At 37.1% G+C, this 25217-nt stretch overlaps 2 protein-coding genes across 12 annotated transcripts in view; one reads left to right on the forward strand and one right to left on the reverse strand.

The window, feature by feature from the left end:
• Nucleotides 1-210: 210 nt before the first annotated feature.
• On the reverse strand, nt 211-14488 carry atg4c (autophagy related 4C, cysteine peptidase). The gene is made up of 11 exons (XM_041791891.1): nt 14335-14488; nt 13815-13936; nt 12450-12533; nt 11697-11927; nt 6795-7134; nt 6473-6543; nt 3975-4141; nt 3702-3780; nt 2852-2928; nt 2244-2363; nt 211-1764 (listed from the first exon to the last, which is right to left on the reverse strand). The coding sequence occupies exons 2-11, from the start codon at nt 13888-13890 to the stop codon at nt 1597-1599; spliced, it is 1413 nt and encodes a 470-aa protein (XP_041647825.1). The 5' UTR covers nt 13891-13936; nt 14335-14488; the 3' UTR covers nt 211-1596.
• A 1389-nt stretch (nt 14489-15877) lies between these two features.
• Nucleotides 15878-25217, forward strand: part of dock7 (dedicator of cytokinesis 7) — a 69722-nt gene continuing 60382 nt past the window's right edge. For 8 of the 11 annotated variants that reach the window (XM_041790508.1, XM_041790509.1, XM_041790511.1 and 5 more), the window contains exons 1-3: nt 15889-16004; nt 21931-22030; nt 24215-24390. In XM_041790508.1, coding sequence (XP_041646442.1) covers nt 15967-16004; nt 21931-22030; nt 24215-24390 — 314 coding nt within the window. In that variant the 5' untranslated portion in view covers nt 15889-15966. Of the gene's footprint in view, nt 16005-21930; nt 22031-24214; nt 24391-25217 lie in introns of all 11 variants that reach the window. The other 3 variants (XM_041790516.1, XM_041790517.1, XM_041790507.1) reach the window with 2 other exon arrangements.

A 25217-nucleotide genomic window follows, 5' to 3' on the forward strand; every position in this document is an offset into this window, starting at 1 on the left:
TTCTTCTCCCTCTCTGTCCGTTCATCCTCACCCTTGCCCCAGCTCGCTCAATGAAGAGACAGTTCCCTCCTTTAAAAAGCAAGGCTCATCATAATACAAGAATTTGTATTGTACAGGAAAACAGTCGGGCATAGCTCAAACTAAGAGGGCAACACACAGATTATCCATGGTAACAGAGCTCTGCACACAAGGATATTTTCTTTTCCTCCACAGAGGAACACAATTGCTGCCAGTGTCACTGGGTCACATATTTTCCGGTCCCTGGTTAATGGGCTGTAGAGATGGTTAGCACGTACGATTAGTTTTAATCTACAACATTTGACTGGGACAGAAAGGGATTGAATACATTTCAACACACCACTGAGGTTTGTATCTTGCCGGGAAAACGAAGCAAACACTTCTTTTTACTCTTTTGAAATCCTTCAAATTCTTTAAGTGGAAAAAAAAAAAAAAAATTAAAAAGTCAGCCTTTTTGAATTTATTAAACTTTGTTTCAGGCAGTGTTAAAATAATTCTACAGTACATGGTTGATGTTAATGTATGTGTTACAAGAAAAAAGAAATGTTAACTTCACTTAGTACTTTAAAATAAATATTGCTTTAGAAGACTAAAACAGTTACTGCTACTAAAAAAACTCTACAGTATATTTTTATTCCCTGAATCTCAAGGACCTTTTATTTTCTATTGTGAAGAAAAATTTAAAGAGATATTGCTAAGTGAGATGTTGCATATGGCTTCATCTCCCATGGGTGGCTTTATACTGTGTTGCATAGCTCTGGCAAAATTAACTAGCACTTAAAAATACACACTACAGCAAGCAAACTCATACTGTCACACAACACTGTCAGATAGTTGCATAGAGAAATATAATATCACAAGTGTAATTAAAAAAATGGAAATTTTGGCAAAATGATAAAGTGTCTTTGAAAGCAAGTGTCTTTTGTGCTTCTGTTTTTTTAGTGTGTTTAATGAAATATTTTTTGGCTGGGAAGTTTGAGGAGTCAGTGATATCAATCTCCAAAAAGCAGTTGGCTTTTGACAACACCAACCCATAAACAGTCTAAATACTGCATGTATAAAATGACTTTAAAGTGTGCAAACACTCATTTTAGTTGAAGCTACTGATGAAAATGACATTCTTGTGAGGTTTCAAATCTGTTTGAAAGTGCTACATGAGATGAGGTGCAAAAAATCCTACTCCTACAAAGATCTAGTGTGTAAATTTAGCCATTATCAGCACTTTGTCTTCAAAACACACAAATAACAGATAGTGTTGCAAACGGAGTTTTGTCCCGTAGATGTTCCTTATATTAGATGACAGTAGTTAAGGTCGTTAAAGTAACCAAAGAACCAAAAAAAAATGTCTCAAGGTTTCCTAACAAAACGCTTAGGAAGCCTGTACTGCTACACAACAAATAAAAGTCTAAAAAGTTTTGGCAAAAATGCTCTGCAACAGCAAAGTTTCCAAGATGTAACTGTTTAAAAAAAGTTCAATAACCTTCAGTGTCACAACAGGCTCAGGCTCAAGGTTTTGGGTATGAAGCAGTTTGATTCATTAGAAGAAGTTCCCTGTCAGTAGTCTTCTTAGCAGCACCGTCAAAGCAGTACAAAGTCCCCGGCTGTGGTCACCGTCCTCCGCGGGTCACGGATGAAGGGCCACTCTCTCTTCGCCGGGGTCAGGCTGGCCGACAGGTCGTAATCTCTGCTATGACCTTGTACGAAAGTGAACGCGGGGTATTTCTCCTTCGCTGACGGTTGCAGCACCTGGAACAACAACAGTGAAGTGTTTCACAGAAGTGTCAGTTTTACATCATACTGCATGTCTCAAAACATTGTGATTTGAATTTCAGCACTTTGGCTAACGAGGATTATCTTCTATTTTGTCCTCTGTTACGTGCAATGAACAAAGAAATTAATTAAGTATGACACCAATTTCCAAACAAAGTCAGTATATTAGTTTAAATATAATCACTATAATCTCTAAGGAGCCTTCTTAGCAGCAACATGATAGGTTTAAGGAAGAATGACTGGATTACAACATCTACCCAACATGTGGAATGGTTTGAGAGCAAGGAACTCGGATTCATGGCTAAATGCTGCCACCTAGTGGCAACTTATATTGCACCACCTACATATTTTCAGGGCACAGAACTGAGGTCACAGAGCATCATGATGATGTTATTAATGATGGTGAATGCTGGCAGCATTTCAGTATATTTTGAGTCTTTTATTGAATGATTTACCCTTGACAACTCTTGTCTGATCCTCTCAAAGTCCTGAGCATTTCTAGAGTAGAACCCGATGGTGCAGCTTGGGTCCATCTTGCTGAAAGGCATCTTCTTTGGTGAGGGGCAGTGATATGACTAGTAGGAAAAAAGAGAAAATATAGCAGTAAAAATTAATCAAACTGAAGGTTCGGATAATGTGCGTCAACTACAGGGCGTACATACACTCCATGGCAGCGTCAACAGCAAATAAGATGTATTCTGCATCATTTGATGAATGAAATCTTATTTATCTGCTGTCACAGCATAAATTTACACCTCTGGTGTGTTGTCACATTGTATACTACTGCATGCAAAAGCATAAAACAAAGTTGCTCCACAGTGCTGGTTGCTGTTTTTTATGTATGGGTCTTGAAATATTCAAGCTCACAGTACCTGATTCGCTATTTGCCGTATTTCTCTTAAGTGGCAGCTCCACACATCTGAGCAGCAAATAAATCAGCAGATAGAGACTCAGTAATTGGGCCGAGGGCTACTCTAAGATTCATACCCTTAAGTACTAACAGAAACTATTAAATTCACATTACTAGGGCCCCAGTCAGCTCGTCTGTGTAATTTCACATTACCTGGAGAGGGAAATCGCTGGTGCTGACATCCACAAAAGACTGACAGTAATGAGGGTCCATGTAAATCAAGCTGTCATCTGCAAGGACAAAACAAAAGACAAGTTATTCAAAACATCAGATTATTACAAAAACGCGTTTCTCTCCAATTTCTATGCAGAGTAGCTCAAAGTCATCCGCTCAGCCTATTGTTGGGCTTGTGTGCGTCAAATATGCCTCCCAGAAGGTTGTTGCTTTTTAATATCCACCAGGGTGGATTAAATTCTGCATAATCAGATGCGTTTGTTCAAGCACATTCTTTACATGCACAAAAAGAGGCTGTCATTTAATTTTTGTGTGGGGGAATTACTTTTACAAACACGCAATTATATTGGAACATTTACATATGATAAATGCTGCAAGGAGCAGTGCCCTGGCAGGGAGAATGTATTGCTTGTCATTTAGACATCATCCACCACTGTATTTCAAATTGGTAAAATGTAAATGCGTAAATATTGACTGCCAAGATGTACAACTGAAGGTTCCTCCTGGCTCCTGAAGGTGATGAAGAGTGGCTCACTTTGGGGCCAGGATGAAATTTAATGCATGCCTCCTATGGAAATCAATTACTGCTCACAACTTGGGAGGTTTACTTGTGATAAATGGGCGAGGCTTTGATGGGTCAGAGAGAATAAAGTAAGCCCTGCTTCACTTGCTTCCAGCTCCACTCCTCTCCGTTTTCCTCCGCAAACACGAATACATTAACTTACTTTGTCTCTCCTCATAAGAAGGGTACATTATGCAAAATAATCTACTATTCACACCAGTCTCTCTCTCTGTGTCTTTCTCTGTTTTGCATTAAACTAACACTAACCTTGAAATCCCACAAAGTAGCAGGCCTGTTTGGGCTTCCCTCCAATGATGCCAATACAGTACTCCAAACTCAGTACGCTCTACATGCAGAAAAGGGGACCGAAAAACATAGACACTTTAGTTCCCAACATGACAGAAAACAGGTGTTTCAAACTCATGTTCTATATAAAATCATATAAAAGTAGCTCTTGTGTAATCATGTGTATGAGTTAAACATTATAATCAAACACCAAAAGTTCAAATTAAACCAAGCACAACTTCTTCTTCCTCTCACCTTTGTAAAGTTAAAATAATCTGGGTTTGTCTTCTCCCCTCCCAGCCGCACAGGGACCAGGATTATGACGGCTCGGCTGGGTGAAGGTTCTGTCTGGGTGCTCTGCGGGGAAGCGGCCTGCCCTGCTCCCGGTGCCCTGTGGCTATCGATGACATCAGCACTGTACACTGCCAAGGATCAATAATGCAAAGGTCAGGTGTGGGTCATTTGTCTGTATCTGTGTCTGACCTGTTTATGTGTCAGTCAACCTCTTTTTTTTTTTGTTCAGCAGCCTTTCAGTCCTGTCTCATTGTAGCTTCTGATTTTTACTTTTAAAGTGATGTTTTTATATAACCTACAAAACTCTTCCTTCTTAAAATTCCTGCAGTTGGTCAAAATTGATATATTTTTTAATTCTTTAAAGTTTTTATTTGGGACTTTAAATTATTTCATATTATGTCTTTTAAAATTGCCAAGTAAAAATATTCCTATTGATGGTGTCTTTTAAATCAGTGATTCTCAACTGGCTTCAGGGCCCACCATCAACCCTTCAATAATAATTGTGACCTAAATTTCTTATATTTTCCCACCAGTCAGATTTATTAAATGAAAAATGGTACAGCTGGGACACCAGACTGTGTAAAACATGATTAACAAGAGGCAGGACAGAAAAAGCATGTTTAAAAATAGTTTCATACGGTTTTTGGTGCAGATTTGGCGCTCAGTATCAGTTATATTGCCCTGAGGGTACGTAGCTGTACGTCTGTCTTTTTAATGTGCTGACTCTGCTGTCATTCTACAGCATTGGTTTGCAACCTTGGGTCTATTTTGTAAGCCGGTTTAGTGCAAAGCTTGAGTCTGTTAACCCTGAAATGAGGGAAACTCTTAGATTTGCATTTCAGAGGAGGAAACACAAACCCAAGAATGAGGGCTGAGTCAAGCCTAGTTCACAAGGACAGGAAACTTAAGCTCTGACTTGGTTACTTTGGTAACTGAGTCTGTGGAGCTATCCTGGTCAGGAGTAGGTTTTTATCAGTAAACCCCCAGTTTCTCTCTGTCTCCTCCCTCTAACAGAGACAGGACGCAGTTCAATTTTCGCATTCTTTCATTCATTCTTTCAGGTTCATAATAAAATCATTATTCACATTTATTTTGAATAAAAATCTGTTATTTTGTATGAATATAAAGACACTCGACTAGAATATTCAACATTTTTTTATTGGACACGACATGCTTTAGTCAACAAGCATAGATAAAGGCGCAAGATTACTCCACAGGAAGTTACATTTCAATGGTAAATGTCAATTTAATCGCAGCTACACCGGCTCCCGGTCAGCTACCACATTGACTTCAAGATTCTGCTCCTGACCTTCAAGGCCATCCATAACCTTGACCCTCCATACCTTTGTGACCTCCTTTGCATCAGCACCCCCCTTGCATTCTCAGGTCCTCTTTCTCTCTCCACCTCACTGTCCCACCCGACCGCTTGACCACCATGGGCTCTAGAGCCTTTAGTTGCTCTGCTCCCTGACTTTGGAACTTCCTCCCACCAGACATCCGTATTAACACTCTCTCCTTTTTCAAATCCCGTCTAAAAACCCATCTGCGTGTGTCAAGCTTTGGATAATCAACACAAGCATATGGACCTGCATTTTATGTTGGTATTCTTTTTGTCCAGAAATTCAACATAATCTGGATAATCCACAAAGTTACTGCTTTCTCTGACATGTCTGTATTTGAATTACCTGTGCATGCTGTCTTTTGCGGCAGAAGATTTACGTTCTGCAAGTATGCAGCTATATGCTGACATGCAGGAGAGAAACAGAAACAGTGCAGGCACTTTGGGGCTTTTCTTGTTTTTTTTATTTTTTTATTTTGTGGTCTCAAAAGGAAAGGGAAATTTGATGGGGGTTATTTGTAACTTACCAAAGTATTTTCATGAAAATTAAACAAAGTAAGAGATTATTCGAACTGCAGAACAAATAGTTATGTTACAACAAAAAAAGTTAATCTGAGTTTTCTTAGAGAGTAGTTAGAACAGTAATCCTCTCAACACTAGAGATAACACATCTAAATTATCCAGACAAAAGTCATGACTCAAGAGAGGTTCACTAAAGATGGTTATAGAAGAAAAGCAGCAAGACTTTAAAAACACAATATTACTTCTAATGTTAAATTTTCCATATAAGCAGTGGTCAGATTTAAAGGAAATTTAACCTTATTTCCCCCTGACACTCATTTAAAATGCATAAAACACCAGGATACACCCTCTAACAACAGATCTTTTCTTTTCTGAGACTGAGAAGAGTGTCTCAAAAACCGAGTTATTGGGCTCAGGAAAAGTTTGGAGAGGGACGTTAAAGGTTTTTATAGCAGATGTGTTTGTTGGGGAATAGACACAGTGAGATTTCTGTCAGCTCCAGAGTCTCATGGTAGCAGAGAGATGGTGAAAAAGAAGGGTCAGTTTGGGCGTTGTGCCCAGTATCCTGTTTGATCAACTGCAGGCTCATCTTTCATACCTGTGCAGTCCTGGGAGACGTAGGCAGTTATACCCGCCAAGCCAGGGTCTATCGCTTCCTCAACAGCTTTCCTAAGAGAGAGACAGAAAAGGGAAAGAAAGGAGAAAAGTGAGTTAGGGGCTTCAACAGGCAGAGGGTACCGTGGTATCATGCACTCCAGAACTGATTAAATGATTAGAACTCACCATGAACAGATTAATTTGTAAAAAATATTTCTGTTGTAAGAGTTACAACTCATGAGCAAAAAAAAATGGTTGAATATGAGACATGTCATACAAAGTTTAAGCTGCAGTAAGTCTTAAACTATACTCTTTAGACTTACTTGAGGATGTGTGCTACCACAGCAGGACCATACCAGTCCCCTGCCTGTTTCCCCAGTGTCAGACCCAAGCGGACCAATCGGTGGAGGCCTAACTGAGCTGAGGGGCTGTCCCCGAACCAGGATACCAGAGTGCGATGGTACATCTCTTTTAAATGAGCATCTGCCTCCTCTGCAGATCCCAGAGCTGTGGCTTGGTGCAAAGGTGTTGATCTGTGATTGGACGACCTGTTGGGACCTTGTAGAGACGACTCTAGGGAGGCCACCAGGCGCTTCGCTGTGGTGGCCGTCCAGGTTTCTGTGTCTAAAGGCTGGAGTGTGAGTGCCTCTGACCACGTCCAGTCTGTGAAGGAATAAATCATATACAGAACATCAGCTACAGTCTACATTATTCACCATAAAAAAAGCTTAAGGCAACCCATTTATATAAATGTTATAGTTAATGTTAAGGTGATTTTATTGTTTGTTTTTGAAATCTTTGCATGGATCAGCCCCCCAGTACATGTCTGACCTCATGAATGTCTGCTGATCAGCTTCACCTCGTTGTCCCAAATACCAGATCAAAACCCAGAGGTGATCAAGCCTTTTATGTGGTGGCTCCTAAATTATGGAATGAATTATCTCTGAGAATCAAAACATTCCCCACCCTTCCAACTTTTAAATCACATCTTAAAACTCATTTTTATTCTTTGGCTTTTAATTCAGGATGAGATTTGTGTGATGTCTGTCAGTTATTTCCTTAACCCTTGTGTCTTTAGGGCTTGTATTTGTTATTATTTTTTTATTATGTGTTTTTTATTTATTTTATTATTTTATGGAGTTCTTATTTGCTTTAATATCTTTCTCCTAATACTTTTATTTCTACTCTGTTTGTGTTCTATGTCTTTGTTGTTACTGTGCAGTGCTATAGTAAACTTTAATGTTTTTAAAAATGTGCTATACAAATAAAACGAATCAGATTGAACAATCAAACATTCATGTTCAAATGAGGATTTATGGTATTGGTTAGGAAATACCTTAAGGATTATGCTAAATGATGACAGCAACTAATAAAAAAACCTGTCTAGACTACCACAAGGTTGTCATTTTAAGTTTATGTACAATTTATTTCTGTTAAAGAAGTGCCCAGTTTCTTCTATGTGTTTTTTTAAAGAACCCCTTATTGTTGACTGTAGCCTACCCTTCTATAAGTGACATTTTAAGAGGAACAGTAAATTAAATTAAAGAAATTGGATGAAACTGGCCAAAACCAAAAGTGAAACAACACAATAAAACTAAAAAATCATACCTGAATACTTTCTGACACCAAGTGATTTAAACAAGAAATTTCTTGAGTTGGTGTGTCTGGGACTTCTGTTTCTGTTGCTGCAGTATCCAAACAAGTATGTACATTTTTTTAACCATTATTTTATCACATTAAACATTCTGGTTAATGAAAGACCTATTGAGATGTGGTGAAATAAAAGTCTACACATTTTTAAAACATGAAAGCAATGATAGAAGGTTCTGTAAGACATCATCTCAACATCACTGTTGAGAACACAATGTCTTTCAGAACTTGTGAAACTGAGGTTTTTGCTTTAAACAGACCGAGCTTTGTGCACTTCATTAACAGAATAAGTGTCATTCTGTTCAATTATAAGTCTGAGTGTCCTAATATTTCATTTTAATACACCTTAGCCTTACAAACAGGGAGGGAGCTGAAGGCAGAGAGTGAGGGAGTGGCCCAGCTATAAAATGAGCCAGATTAGAGAGTGGGGTATTAAGAAAATGACCTTGATATGAAGTGAATCAGAGTGAAATTGATCAATAAATATTCTTTAGTGACCATTAGGTGTTTTATATAGAAATATTTCATCAGTGACATATTTGAGATTTGACAGAAGAACAAGTTTTAAATATTGTTTTCTAAATGACTGCATTAAACTGACAGTCTTCTCATTATATGGAGCCATAAAAACTAGGGCACTTTAAAGACAATAGACCTGGCAAATAGATGAGAAATTCGCTTCTTATATTAAAGGACTGGATCAATTAAATTAAACTTTCCAAAGGTTGACAATGAGAGAACTCTACAATTTGGCCTTAAACTTGCATTCCTGACTCGAGGTGCAACAAATTCCAAACTTAGAAACATGATCTGACCTTCCCAGTAAACTTTATGTCATCTTTAGCTACTTTACCTGATTGATCCCTCAGTTCTCTTTAAAATTGCATAAGATATAAAGGATAACCTTACCCCCTGTATACATCAGTTTAAAATGAAAAATTGATAGTGTAAGCAGCAGCTTTTAAACTTTTACCACTTTCTCCCATTTCAGACAAAAGCACTGATGCACATGGAGGTTTAATAAGAACCTAATTGTGCTTTTACAAAAGCCTGGAATCCCAAAAAGTATGCAGGCTAATCCTTAAATACAGACACTTTTCCACTAAAGGCACACAAGACTTTTAAACTACAGAGTGACTTTTCAAAGAATTACTTTTCCACCAAAAGCACGAGACTTTTGAACTCAAGAGCTTCTTTTCAAAGAACTTAAAGATTCCTCTGGTTGATATTGCTGGTGTTTATTGCTGGTTAGGGTTTTTAACCCTATGAAGAAAAATCCAACAAGTTTTTCTGAAGTTTAAAAAGACACAACACTTTATCAAAGATTTTAATTTACAGCATTGCCATTTATTTTATCCAAACATTGTCTAACTCTATTCTATCAACTGCACTTTCTCTTTTCAGCATGACAGTCTCAAAAATAACAGAACAAAAGTCATCTTAGAAAACAGTCAATGGTTTTTCTGTTTAAGATGGCTGTTTAATTTTCAATGCTGTTTCAGTTTTGATGATTTCATGCACCAAGCTGCGCACAATCAACTGAAGTTTTGTCTCCTTCAGTTCCCCAAAGTAGAAAAATCATATCTGTATTCACGTATTGGCCCATGAAACCAGATGCATAGCACACAAATTTTACTCCTTTTAAATTTTTCCTGGGGGGGGGGGGGGTTTGCATTTATTTTGGTAAGGATAGCTTGCCACGGAGCCTACTTCTTTCCTTCTTTTATTGGTGGTAGTTTTTTCAGTAACATGGGATAATTAATGGGGGGGGGGGGGCTCAAAAAGGTCAGAAAAAATGAACATCTTACAGCTTTAAATATATATATAACATAGACAACTTTTCACTTTTTAATTTCATTTACTGTAATTTGATATTTGAATACAACTCATTACCCATCAAATTTAACCCTTTTACATTTCCCAGGCTTTGGTGTACATGTCAGTTAGTATGCTTGTGCCAAAGACTAAAACTAGGGATTATTTGTTGCTATTTCTTTTTAATTTTAGTTACTTTAATAAGCAGATGACACAGTTTAAGTTCGTTTTCATATTTTTTAACGTTGTTATTTTAGTTTCACTTAACTAAATGAATTTTAGTTTTAATTATTTAGTTATTTTCAGTTAACTCCAATAGCCTTGGCATGTATACAGAATTATATGATATACTGCTCCTAGTTGAGCCCCTTTAACATATAAAAAAATCCTCATTTTGTCATAAACATGTTTTTAATTGAAACATGGTTTTACTATCAACCAAAGGAAACTTGTTGAGTAAGTGACTGATTGATGATTTGCTATTTATGAATGAGTCTATCCTACAAAAACTTTCTTTAAGGTAAGCCACTGCAGCTAGTTCCTATTTGAGTGCCAGTTTCCTTTCTTTCAGCCTTTGCCTTTATTTAATGCACATTTAAAAAGCCAACATGGTACCAAATGAAAAGCCGTTCTGAAGCCAAACAACCAGCTCTACTGAGCTGTGCCAAATGATCCAGATCTCTTAAAAGAGACAGATTTCCTGTCACAACAGACGAAGGTGGGGGGACATCAGCTGAGAAACCACGGGCAAGATCAGGGCTAAACCGTGGCAAAACTGTACTGAAACAAACTGGACCACTTTGTGGAAACTGACCACACCCAGGCTTTAGATGGAGGCTTTTTGTAAGTCTTGCCTGCTACCTTTTCTCTGAGTTTTTTCTTCCAACTTTTTTATTTTTGCCTGAACATTTCACTGCTTTCAGGACACAAAAGTAGCTTAAGGGCAATGAATATTTTTATTTTTGCACTATGAAAGCTGGGCATAGTCAAGAACAGTTAATAACCTGACCTTTATGGTGTGTTTCTCTTTGCAGAAATCACTACTTCCCCGTCTGCAAAGGACCTATATGATAACTTTCTCTACAAACCAGATTATATGGATCATATTTTCCTATGGAGACATGTTATTTCTGTGCAAGATTTACAAAATGAAAGGTGACAACTACAAACGAAAACAACTAAAACCATCTCACTTACTGCTGAATTATTGAATAAACCTTTCTGTCTGTTCTACTCCTTTAAAAGTAAATAAATATTTCAGCAGGAAGTAGACCTGCCTTGCTAGTTCTGAGTGCTGCCAAGAATTCAGTGAGGATTCAGGATGTCACAGCTATTTACCAAAGTGGGAGAAGTTGTGTGCATATTTGAGGTATTTATATCACTGTGATAGCCTTTTTGAAACTAAATTGATTGTTTTTTAATAATAACATTGATTGCATACACTGAGACAGTTTTTGACAACAAAGCTTCTCTATATTTTCAGTGAAGAGTCTGAGTTCTTAAAACAAGGGGAAAATAACTCATGGTTGGAAAATCTTAGAATAAAAATGATAAATTAAAAACACTCTCTAGTCCATCTTTGCTTACATATACAATGATTTTTAAGTCAGCCAGATACACAGTTATGGGTGCCTATTTTTGTTCAAATACGTGTTTTCTTTGGGACTATGTGGTCAGGTTTTTTGTACCTTAATAACAGCTATCTTAGCCATTGAAACAGTGTTAATGTAATTTGGATGCTGGGCTGTTTTTCTACTTACCTCTACCCAGGAAGTGCAGCATGAGAGCCTGAGCAAGCATCATCTGCCCTGCTCTTAGCATGCAGCCCCAGCCGCAGTCGGAGGTCAGGTTGGAGCTAGGCAGAGGAGGGAACTCCTCCCTGTAGGTGAGCCACACTCTGGATGTGAAATCTTTGCGGAAATCATCCACGTTCCCCATGACAAAATCCTCCTCTGAAGTTTCATAGCAGGCTTCAATAGGACTGTCTTCATCTGAGGTACACAAAAACACGTATTTTAATTGAGATTTTCCTTTTTAAACTGATGTAAAGCCTATGTACTTGGATGTGTTTTTTTTTTTTAACAAAGCCATACCAGTAAAGATTCCAGTTTATTTATCCTTACTTATGATTAATTTTGTAGGACTGAAACACCAAACCTTCATTCTCTGGAGATTTGTTGTTCCTAAAATCTTGGCAGAACTGACAAAGAAAGCTTCCAGGTTTCTTCGCCTGCTGCATGGAAACAGCTACAAACTGATCTCTAATTTTAATACCCAATGTCGTAAAATCTCTGATGGAATCTTTTAAGTCCAAGTTGTTTGTGAGTACATGCTTTACTGACCATTTCATTTGGGTTAACCTTCTGCACATGTTTGCTTTTTCCTTGATGAAACTGTGTAATGCAGCTTATATAGGCCAGGTTTCCCATGTGAATGGGATTTCTGATTTAAATTGGACAAACCTGAGTAAATGTAGGTTAAAGAAAGAAGAAAAATAATCAAATAGACAGTACCTTCCACCTTGAAGTGGTAACACTTTCCAAGAAGAAACACCGGGGAATTCCTGCTGAATGAAGTCTTTAATTTCAGAGCCCAACCTAAGAGACACAATGAAAAACAATATTTCATAGCTGATGGCTGAAAAGAAACAACCATCCACACTCTGTTAAATAGTATGGCTCGGTTTTCTTCCGTTCCCTGTAACATAAAGGGCAGGAAAACAGCCATTGTGTCGTTTGTAAGTAAACACAAACATGAGCCTGGGTGACCTGAAAAACTACAATGTGGACAGTATGACAAAGGCCTATTTTAAGGGCTGACTCAACAACATACGGTAGTTGTCTCATTGAATTATGATGCTTGTTTTTATTAATGCAGCTTGTAACTAAGGTTGTTATCTTGTTCCACTGATGGTAGTTATTCTATTTCAGTGAAGGCATAATAACTTAATTATACAGCATTTTCAAAAACATGTTCTTAAAGTGTTATTCATTACAAAGCAAAGGTAGGAGAGTAACATAAAGATCATCAGTCAGCTCAAGCACAGTAGTTGATAATTTTAACAAAAGGTGAGAAAAGTATGCAAACATAGAAGATCAACAGAGAAATGTATAGGAAATGAATAGAACACACAGGTCTCAAAAGATCGTCGGCAAAAAAACTCTTTGAAATGAAAAAAAAATGGAAAATAAAAAACAAATAAAATTTTAAAATATGATGAACAGATTAGCAGATTATAAAATGATGACAACTTCAAATAACAGGAAAAATGAACAGAATACCATAAAAAGCAGATGATTTAGATATAGATTATTAAATAAAGAGAAAAGGGACTGTGGGGAAGGACAGAAATGATCAGAAATGGATACACTGTTAAAGATCAGTAAAACAAAATAATGGTAAAGACAAATTTCAAGCATTCAAAGGGGTCACAAAGGGGTCATCATAATAAAGCAAGTCTGTAAAAGTGAGTTTTAGAAGAGCTTTAGATGAGTGGTTTTTTAACTGGTGTGCCAAGACCCACAAGTGGGTCACAAATAAGTGCCTGCAAAAAATATGACAAGAAGTCTATGATTTATAAAAACCCTTAGTAGACATACATATTTATATATTTCATTTCCTCAAATTTATATTTCACAAATAGATAGAAGTGCTTGCTCATTCTCAGAAATTTAGGTCATGGTCTCTTATGAAAGTGATGCTAGGTCCAAAAGCTCGCCCCGTTGGGAACCACGGATGAAAAAGACGTAACTGATTCTGCACAATAAACAGTGTAACACTGACACACAAAGCGATAGAAATACAGTGCACAGAAAGACTAAAGCATGATTAGCTAGTGTGTGTATGAGTGTGGATAAGCCTCAGGCAAAGTTACTTACTGTACTTCACATTGTGCCACGCTGACAAGAACTTTGTCTTCAATTTTTCCACCTCGTCGCTCCCTTTATTCTCCATTTAGGCCAGTAAGGGATGAAACCCATTCCCACACAGCTATTAAACCCTGCAGCACATAGTTAACACACATAAAAGTTTAAGTAAATGCCGGTGTTTCGGTTCAACGAGTGACTATATTAACTGGAGACTTTCAGTCGGATGAGCCTTGTGTTGTCGTAGTTATAACAGATGTTGGAAACTTATAGTGCTCGCGAACGACCCGTGTTTCAGTTGCGCATTGAATTACTGAGGATATTTTCAACGTTTTAACAATGACAACTTAATTAAATAATATTTCGCGATGTTTTTTATGTTTCCAAAATCTATGTAATTACGACAACCAGACGCATTCGACTGAAGTAGCAAGTTAACACGGTCACTTCATAAACCGTTACACCAGTGGTTAGCACTGTCACTAAAAATGCAAAATAACGCAAACTATCGTAAAAATAAGCCCGTTGTTACCTTGGAGCAATAGTGACAGCGGCGTCCCCGCGCACGGTCGCTATAAAGCTTCGTTTAAAGTTAAATAATCACATTTTATTACATTAGAGTTATACAAAGAGTTTGTGAAACATAACACTACCCTGCGACCACCAATGTTTACACTGAGGAAGTAGAGGTGAAATCATGTGATCTCGCGGTGTGATCTCGCGGGATCTGAATGCGGCGTCAGCTCTGCTTAGGCTTGATTTACTCTATAGTTCAATACCAATACATTTACCCTGTTTAGAATAAATGCTCTGTTTTTGGGGGATCCACCCTGATAAAAAAAAACAATCTCCCATCGTTGAGAAAAAGGCTGTTCGAGCTGTCACAAGCTCAGCTATGCTTGCTTTCAAGCAAAACTTTTAATTCATGTCGCTTCTGTACATTATATATTTCTTGTAGTGCAAGGCGTGTCTTATAAACCCTTGGTTCTGAACTGGTGGGACGAGACCCGAAAGTGGGTCGACAAGCGTTTCGGTTGGTTGCAGATGTATGCCTGGAGAAAACTAGTTGGCAAAAGTCTGTGATGTGCTCTTTTGGGCGTGTGTTTCAATGTCTTTGTTTTATCACGTCTATTACTTCATTTCAAATATAAATAGCCTATTTTTTTTTTTATTAAGAAATATTGGGTTATGATTGAAATGTTTTCGAAAATTGGGTCGCATTTTTTTGTCATACAGGAAAGATCTACAGGAATTTCACAAGACCGTGATAAAACGTTATGAGATTGAGATTTAGGGATTATTTTCGTACATTAAAATTTTTTATTTTTTTCCCTCCTGCTCTTCCATGGGGTAAGCAAAAGCATATAAAAATCGGTTTATTTATCATTAACATAACTCTAAACCGGTAAACTCTAGGAAAATGACATTTGTCTCAAAGATAATATGAAATTCATAGTTGTGTAAAAATCTTTTTTTCCAGACGCGTTGATGTCATTAATATCATTATTATCATTTAAATTAAGTGAACCAAACAAATAGAGGAGGCGACCACAGGGGTATGGTACAGATACTACACTGGAAAGGCAACAACATATTATGTTGGTATATTTACCCGTTAATTCTAATAACTTGCAACTCTTTGGCACCGTGAATTTCTGTGCGTGTCTGTAATTTGATAGCCAATTTATTTTAGATGTTTTTTGTTAATTCATCGAGAGGAGCTGTTTTTGCTCTTTGTTTAGTTATGCTGTCTGGTGAGCAAGACATATGTATGGGACCCCCAGAAAATCATTAAAGAAAACAAACAAAAACACATTATGAAGTTTACTGTCTTGCTTTCAATGTACAGTGTCCATTTTCAAGCAAGTGTTGACATTACCAGTTCAAAAAGGCATATTTATTAAGATATATAACATTGTTATAGGTGAGTATTACGGTAAATCTTGAAATTCTGCTCTGAAAACCTTCAGTTGGTTCCAATTAGTGCAGTGCATTGGCTGTTTTATTGGGTGTGTTCTGTTGCGCACTGTTACCGTCATTACGGTAATGAATCCATTCTCCCGTTTTCCCCGTTTTCCCTGTGGCCGTAGTGAGTGAGTGGAAACCGGAGTCTGCCTGCAGCCTGCCTGGGAATTCCGTTAAAAGCACATCAGCGGCCACTGCCATGGCTGAACGCCGCGCCTTCGCCCAAAAAATCAGCAGGTAAATACTTAAAAACCTTGATATGAGCTTGTAGAAGAGAACACGGAGGGCTTTGTTGCTTTTATATGGGTCGTCCTCACAGCACTGCTGAGGGAACCCTATGGAGGAGGCCTGGCTGCTACATGCTAGCCGCTTGTTAGCCATATCGGCAGAAAGATGCCCAGACCCACCCAGACAGACAGCGACACAGCTAGCTGCGACTCTGTTTTTTACCCATTGAGTGCTCACAAAGAAGGAATATGTTATAGCGTTGTAATAAACGTGTCCGGACTGAGCAGCAGTTATATTTCAGTAATTATCCGCACTAAGAGGGACGAACCGTTAATTTTGGACAGTTAGCTAGCCATCCTGCATACTGTAGCTAACGATGGGTTGCTAGTAGCACTGGTAGAGATGTGACTCAACTTCGTAGAGTTATATTTTAAGATACAAAGCATTGACAATAGAGATAATTGTAGTACAGTAAGACTGGAAAAAGCCTTCCACAATAGCTATCAAACAGCGACATTATAATCTCCTTTCCGCCCCTCAGACGGATCAAAGTAATCTCTTTAACAAAGGGCTTTGTGCTAGCTGTCAAATACCATCATCCCAGGCGATGAACAACTTAGATGAAGAAAAAGACCGTGTTAAAATGGACTTTCGTTTGCCACAGCTTAATAAAGGTTTAATTGTTGTTATTGCTGCTCACTTAGTTCAAAGTCAAGTCATTGCAGCAATTAGTCAAAACAATTTTATTTGCCTGTTCGATAGATTTTTTCCTCATAATTTATGTCAAACATCTGTACTGAATCAAATACAATTTTACTCTCATTTTACAGTCATTTTCATCAATTTTAGTGATACAAGATATTGAAGTTTTGCAGATGTCCATTATGCCAATATTGCTGAAGTAATTTTAGCTCACACTGAGATATGCCCACCATTTTTATTGTTTATTATTCATTGTAAAGATCACTAATTGTCTCCTGTACTAGAATTTTGTGGTGACTTGTGTTGTGACAGGGTGATTGATTTTAACACACATATAAAACAAAGCAAACAACGTCAATTCCAACATAAAAAATACATGCATTCTTTTTCTCTGAAGATTGATATTCAGTAATAACAAAAAAAGGAAAATAGTTTTCTTGGTAGGGCTGGGTGTTGTTTTGTTTTCATCCAATACTGATGCTAAATCAATACTTTGTAAATGGTGCATGTGCCCAAACAATGCCTGAATTGGTACTTTTAACTGGAAGAAAGTGTATTAAAGTCAGTGGGTGAATAAAAGCTTTTCAGTTCTGTGAGTGATTCAGGAAAATATTTTTTAAAGATGCCTATAGGGCATAGGATAAGAGAAGGAATCAGGTGGAACTTCTTTATCAAAGGCTCAATCAAAATTCCTGTAGTGGTGTTGTGTCAGAGACAAACAATAAAGTAAAAGTGTCAGTCAGTGTGACTGTATCCTCAGTAAAAAGAACTTATGCAGACCACAGACATTGCTCTGGACAGCAAAATGATTAAGATGTTCATGCTCTGCTGAAATAAAGCAATCGACAAACATTGCACAGATTCCATAAGCCATTTCTGGCCTTATGGGAGGCACCCAACCACCCTAACACAAACTCCCATAGGAAGTTTGTGTTAGGGTGGTGGGGTGCTGAAATGAATCATCAAAATCTGTGTAGTATTTCCGTCCAGTTGGTATCAGATGTGAAGGTACCGGTACCATGTTGGTACCAGATTTTGATACTCACCCCTATCCCATGGATGACATTTACATTTTATTCTTGCTGTACTGTATTTTCTTTGAGTGTAACAGTAAAACTAAGCTGCATCCTCCTATTTGAGAGCTACAGACAGCACTGAAACGACCTGCTGACTGACAGAGAGCTCAGCTGAGCTCAAAAACGTGCCCCCCTTTTAACAAAGCTCAAACCTTTAAGTCCAAATTAGTTCTCCTAACTAGCTATACCAATATGTGCAGTCTATTTATCAGCTGTAAACATTGGCAGACATTTTTATGCCAATAATAATGTGCAAGAACAATCTGCCATTTTTATTTGCATTTTAAAAGATAAAAAGACAAGTTAAAACCCATGCTAATATCAATTTTCTGTTAATTATTTTTGTAATGATTCTAAAGTAGTAGCTACTGAACTCACACAGGATTTCTTGGTTATTGTTTTAGCTGGAGGAGTATGTATTTATGTTGCAGTTCAGTTCCCATGAACAGGAACCACATCAAAGTACTGGAATATAAACATGGACTTGACCAGACACTGGCGTCTACAGGATATAAACATTTGCATTAATGACAACACAAAAATGCTTGGCAGATAATGAACAAGAAAAAAAAAAAAAGCATTCACTCATCATCATGTGAACATTTGACCTATCTGACAGAGCATCAATTATGTTGGCCATGCAGTCATACAATTTGGCTGTTCAGATGAAGCCCAGTTAGTTGTCAGCAGCCCTTGATAATTTAAAGATTAAAAGAAAGAAGGCTGAAGGTGATTTTATTGTTAGAAGGAACAGTCCTTTATAACTAATAAATATTCTAGTTTCAGAGGAGAGGATGTGACAAACAGAGTTACTATTCTAAGCATTTATAGCAGAAGGGAGACGCAGGAGCTTTAAGTCATGAACAGTAGGTACACTTCAATATTTGTTTTTTTTTTAATTCACAGTAACAGAAATCACCACACATCACTGGTTTTTGCCCATAAGGAGTAGATCAAAAACTGTGATATTGCTTTTAAATTAGAGAATTATGCCATCAAATAATTTCAAGATTACAAACTACTTGTTTGAAATGAAGCAAAGAGAAATGGCAACAATTTAATGATACAATTCCAGTGAAGATAAGTACTAAAGCCCTAAAAAGAGGAAAATGTATGACTGTTCATTGTTTAAGAGCGTAGATATTATCGTCTCTGGTATTGTATCCCCTCGCTGTAAATTTAGGTAGTTAATTTGTCCACATAAATATTAAGGTTAAATTTTCTTTCTAATTTTTCAGGTTGTGGGATCAGTTGAAATGTTTAATTTTGCATATGTTCTTGTTGTATTAAATTGTAATTTTATTTTGCATTGATAGAGGTTTCACTGTGGTTCCTTTGTCAGCATTTAAACTATTAGTAATGAAGTGAGTTAGCCTATGTAACATGGTGGGGCAAATTTAGTGACTAAATCACCACTGGCTTTGCATAGAAGTGTCAACTTTATGCTCCAGCAAAATGTTTTTTTTTTTCTTTGTAGAGTTTCTCAGTCCCAACCATTTTTTTTCCAAGAGTCATTGTTTTTTAATCTTAAGGAGGGAATCACAAATAAATGTTTGTTTAATGTAGTTTTTCAACTGTGCTGTGAATTGGGCTAAGCTAAAATCTAGTTAGAAGGACTCAGAAATGTTTGTGCCTTTGCCTTTCCCCAGTAGTGGCTACACTGCACTGCAGAGGCCACTGAACCTCTGCAAGACAGTACAATATCATGTTATTTTAACCTGGCATGTTGGACCATGCAGCTTTCATTTTGCTTTCCTGGGTAGAGTAATATCCTTAAACCTTCTCTTTCTTGCAACCTGGCCCTAGGCTTAAGGAGCCTTTTGTTTGTGTACAGTATTTCTCATGATCAGATGTAGCAGAGCTGATGAACTCAGCACTTTAGTGGCTTTGGGGAAACCAGGTTTCATTTGGAGGTTTGTGGCTCAGCAAACTTGCTGACAGAATCCTACCTAATTCTTGATTATTACTGTAATTATGTCCAAGAGTTTCAAGCAACCTTCAGAGTAGCTGTTTTGATATTGCTTTTAGAATATAGAGCAGAAGGACAAAGCTTGTGGTTGTTTATGGAAGAAGTGTAATAAAGATCACTATTGTTTGATAGTCTCTGTGTTGGCTATGTGACATAACCTTGAGTCTTTTTCCACCTTTCTTTTATCCTTAGTTCTTATTCTTTGTTATTTGTTTCTATCACATTTGGCATCCTGCAGCGTTGTTGTTCTGTTCAAGGAAAGGGTGTCTGAGTTGTTAAGGGGCTTGATGTGATTTAAAGGGCCTGTGTTTGTGCAGGGGACTTGCAGTAGTTTAGAAAATTAGTGCTGACCGCTGATATCCGCAGGTTTTTATTTCTTTCTTTTTGGTTTTGCTGCAACAAGGGACTGTCAGAAATAAATGAAAATGTAAGGCTATGAACAGAGCCTCAAACTGAAAATCCAAACATGTTAGGAAGTGTTGTATTTGATGTTCATCTCCCTTGGTTTTGAAAGCTCAAGACAGGAAAGGTAGACATGTAAAACTCAATCAGAGATATTCTCTGATATTTGTCTGTAGTTTGTCTGAATTGCAGTAAACTCCAAATTGAATATCCTACAGTACATTGTTAATGCAGACTATCAGCCTTTCCTTTAAATGCTGCTTTTCCCTATTCTCTAAAGAAAGCAACTGCCACTGCTAAATGGGTGCATTATTTGGCCTTTTATGTTTCAGGATTGCAGCAGAAAGGTTAAATATATGTCTTAAATATTTGAATAAATCATTTTAAATTACTTTCAAGTACTTGAGTTAGTGTTATATATCTTCACTGTCAGGCATGTTATTGTGACAAATATCCTTCCCGCATCTAACTTGATTGTTTACCTTTATCTTAAAACTTTGATATTATTCTCCTCTATGGATCACTGTGCAGGTCTTGCACAATATTATTGGCACACATTGATATCAGTGGATAATATCCTAAAATGTAAATTAGTGGAGTCAGCAGATATGAAGATTTCTGCTTATATTGACAGCCAGCATATTGGCATTAAAGGATTTGCATATCATAGAAATTACTATTGAAAAATCACAAGAAATTTTAAGATTCTAAGAGATGGATTGGGATCGTTGTTAGTCAGTTTGATGCTGAAACATAATGCAAAATGTCTCTGCGATTTGAGAGATTTAGCATTTCTTGGTGCTAATTTTAACTGTAGAAACTATTTGACTTGATAACAGTAGGATAAATAGATGGTTTACATGCAAAATAATCAGTAAAATAGATCATTTCTTGAGTTAAGGAAGTAAAGTTAGTTTCTTAATATTGTATTTCTTTCACAGATAGGGCTTTTAAAAATGATAGAAAAATACAGTTATAAATTAAGATTGAATGAAGACTGAATACCCAAAAACATTACTGATTACTTTGCTTTACTTTATATTGCAAGCATTAAGTTTGTGGATTTTTAGTCAAAACCTTGTCTACATGAGTATCAATATCCATTTCAGGAAAAACTAGTTTGGAGATATCGTTATACTATACTATACTATATATACTAGATATTGGGAAAATATTATAACTGATACCGTTACCAGTATTGGGTATTGCTGCTGATACCAAGCCCATATAACATTGCAGATACTGCACTCAATATCATTTTACAGCAGGATGTTAGCCTCGCATATAAGAATGAAGTCAAAGTAGCCTGTACAAAGTAGTCTTCAGTTTGGTGATATTTTGACATAAATAAGGATGACAAAAGTAGGGGGTAATGAAAACTTTCTAATAATACAATTAAAATAATTTAAGAACAGTTATGGTTTTATCAGATACTTGTATTTATGCATTATAAATGTAATTTGTTTGAGAAAATGTGTGCATCCCTGGCAAAAATCAAACATCGTGAATCTGCTGACTTTAGATGCATGTCAGGATATGAAATTCAACGTTTTTCTTTTGTATAAATGTTTAAGTTTCAAAGCTGAGTTTAATTAATAATGAATGAATTCATCACCACTATGCACAAATATTGTCTCAGTATTGTTTGCTACTTTCTCCCGGATTATAAACTCAAATTACCATTAAAACAACTTGGTGTAGTTTTTGGAGCATTATGCAGACGTTTGAAACCAGGTTGTATTCATATATTCACTCTTCTTCATCTTTGCTCTATTTCTCTCTGCAGGACTGTGGCAGCAGAGGTCAGGAAGCAGATAGCAGGCCAGTATGGGGGCTCACCACAACTCTTCAAAAACCTCAATGCAGGGGCCACAACGACTAACACAGTAAGTAGTTAAAAGAGTTATTGATAGGCCAAAGTGTATCATTACACATTTTCACTACAAGGTACAGTTCAACTCAGCTTGATAAGCCTTGCTTTTGGTAACAGGTATTTTACTGTGGAAAGTACTTTATTAATCTTGGAGCGAGTCTTTGCCGATCCTCATTCACCATTAAATTGCAGTTCCACCATCTTCATATCTATCCAAACACATGTGCTGTGTATCTTATCAATTGAGCTGGGTGCAGTTTTTGGGCGGAATAAGAAAAGCTCAGTCACTTAAACAGCTTGGATATTAAAAATGCCTGCCACACTGGTCAGTGTTTGCCATGATATTCCCACATGACAGAGAGAGAGAGAGATGTCATTTTTCTGTTGAGATGGAGGTCATTTGAAAGGCTGCTTATGTCTCTGTAATGCCATGATTCAATTTTGAACCATTAATCAGCTTGCAAACCACAAGTAGTCTTTGCTTCAGCCTTAGAAGGGCTTAAGATGTATGAGGCCACACAGAGTGTTTGTTAAAGGGGTGGTGCAAATTGACCCACAGAAGCCCTGAGCCAGAACAACAGCAAATGCCCCCCTCCCCTCATTTAATTAGGCTACAGTTGGCTTCTAATTAAACTGTGAAAGGTATTTGTGTTCAAATTCCTCAGGAGGGGAAAGACAGAACGTCATGCACATCCACACTTGCACGCACACTGAAGCTACTGAATCAAAATATTTCCCCTGGGTTTGTCATTTGGAAGCAGTCTAAGACCCGTGAAACCATTAGTCAAAGCTTGAAGTGGCACACTTAATCTGTTTATGTTCATCATTTTAAGGAAATAAAAAAAAAGCCCAAACCATGGACACATCTTTCTTAGAACTAAGTGTCTTATTTGGAAATACAGATAAGCCACAAACTAGAACTGCCTTTTTCTCTAAATTTGTTGGAATTATGTTATATTTTGGATGTATGCATTGATGTCCAGAGATAGAGAAGAAAAAGTTGTCTGTCCTTTAAATAGCTGTGATGAGGTACCGTGTAGTACAACATTATTCTACAAGATCAGTAATTTTAAAACTGCATTTTGTTTTCACAGAACGTGTTGGTAAACACATTTTAAATTAATGTTTTGTTATAACACAGTTTTCTTTTTTTGCCATTGTATCTAGTCTGTAATGATTACCGTAAATACAGCTCTATCTTGATTGTACTTTCCAGTTAATAGAATATATATATACATAAGATGATTTTATCATCCCCTGGAGATGAATGATAAATGCTATCTGTAAATCACAAAATGGTTGTAAAATTTCCATCTAGAAAGTGACACAGCTTGATTTTCATTTAGGCCTGCATGTTGATAAGTCAGGGCATTTAGACTGTCTGTTTGAGTGCTGCGTCTCTCACAGATCTAGAGAATTAAAGGCTTGCCTATTTCTTCTGTGAGCCATATGTCTGTGTCAGCCATCATAGACAGGACAATGATTGTAATATTCACCTTGTTAATACTGAATCTATGTCCATATCTGTGGAATGTTTGATATTTGTTTCTTGATGGCCCTAATGAAGGACACAAGCCAAAATATGCCTGAGTAATAAAGTTGTTCACTAAATTTTAACTTTCGATGAAGCTTTCTGTCTACATGTTTATGAAATATGTCACAGGCAAGATAGATACAGAATAAATGCACTTCTGGTTTGTGCTTTTCAAAGCAAAAGTCCAGTTTAGCATTTCTGTGGAGAAACCAATGGGAGAAAATCCCCTCATGAGTACAGAATGCTTTTATTTTAAAAATTTCCTGGCTCAGTTTGGCTATGCAATAAATCAGGTCTCTTTTAGGGAAATTTATTGAGATAGAACTAATGAAGAAAGACAGGGATGTGACAGCAGGGAGATGCAGCCTACAAACAGCACACATGTCCCTGGTATGAAAGCGTTGCAAGCTGGAGCGGACACATGCAGTAGCTGCATGCAGCAAAACAGGCCTGGGTGTCTGAAGCAAGCATAACTCCGCTTCTTTCTGTACAGTTTGAATTGGGAACCTTTTCTTTCAAGGCTTCGATATAAACAAAATAATTTTCTCCCTCAAGGTGTTTCTATAGAATTAGAAATTAGATTAGGTTCAGAAAGGAAAACTAAGCAGCTGATTATGTCTTCATAACTAATAAACTTCTTCCATTGCTCTCATCTGATACCAGGTCCCCCTCACAGAGGCGGTGGAGCCAGTGGATTTTGAGGAGTACCTCATCACTCACCCGCCCATCGTTGAGTCAGGTCCTCTGAGAGATCTGATTGAGTTTCCTCCGGATGATATTGAAGTTATCTACACGCCAAGGGAGTGTCGCACAGTGGCACAAGCTGTCCCAGAGGAAGGGTAAGTGTTGAAATGTTAGCGATATAAACAGATGTAGAGTTAAGTACATTGTTGACCCATTATTTTTGTTACTTTTGTCATTGGAGTATTTCAAGTATTTCATTAGATCTGTAGAACAAGTGTTGGTAAAATGTATTATTTATAACAAGTAGGCAAAACAGGGAGGACAAACATGCTGAAGAATTCTTTACTAATCACCTTTTTAGTCTCTTATAAAAACGTTAAACTAACTTAAATCATTTAAGATAAGAGCCATAAAAGCAATCTGAATTGTGAAACAAATTAAAGAAACTTTAGTCTGTAGATAAATCAAGATATCTTATGACTATTCTGAATCAAAACTGGTTAAAAAGAATTGAATTTGACAATGTGTTCATCATTAGAAATGCCTGAATGTTCACATTAGTTTAAGAGCACTTATAAATAAAAAGAATTTGAAAATATGTCAATCATTTGTCCTTTTTTGTTGATGACTTGGTTCTCGCTTTGATGTAAATTTTAGTTCTAGCCTTATTGCTACAAGTCCATGATTTCATGCTGCTAACTCTATCTTATAAGCTTTGCTTACGGCATTGCAGTAGATACTGGATACAGGAGGCTTTTTATCATGGGTCTCAAACTCATGGCCCACGTCCAATTGCAGCCTGTGGGAAGTTATTTTGTGGCCCTCCACTTGACATCAAAATGTAGTGTTAGTGCGGCCCGCACCTTCTACACATGCACACTACATCCTCAGTTACAAAAATCAACCAGTTTCTGCTGCCAGTTAACAACACTGCAGCTTTAAAGCCAACAAAAGGCTCAATTCATATTCTATCAATAATATG

The sequence above is a fragment of the Cheilinus undulatus genome, linkage group 7, assembly GCF_018320785.1.
Source record: "Cheilinus undulatus linkage group 7, ASM1832078v1, whole genome shotgun sequence".
NCBI lineage: Eukaryota > Metazoa > Chordata > Actinopteri > Labriformes > Labridae > Cheilinus > Cheilinus undulatus.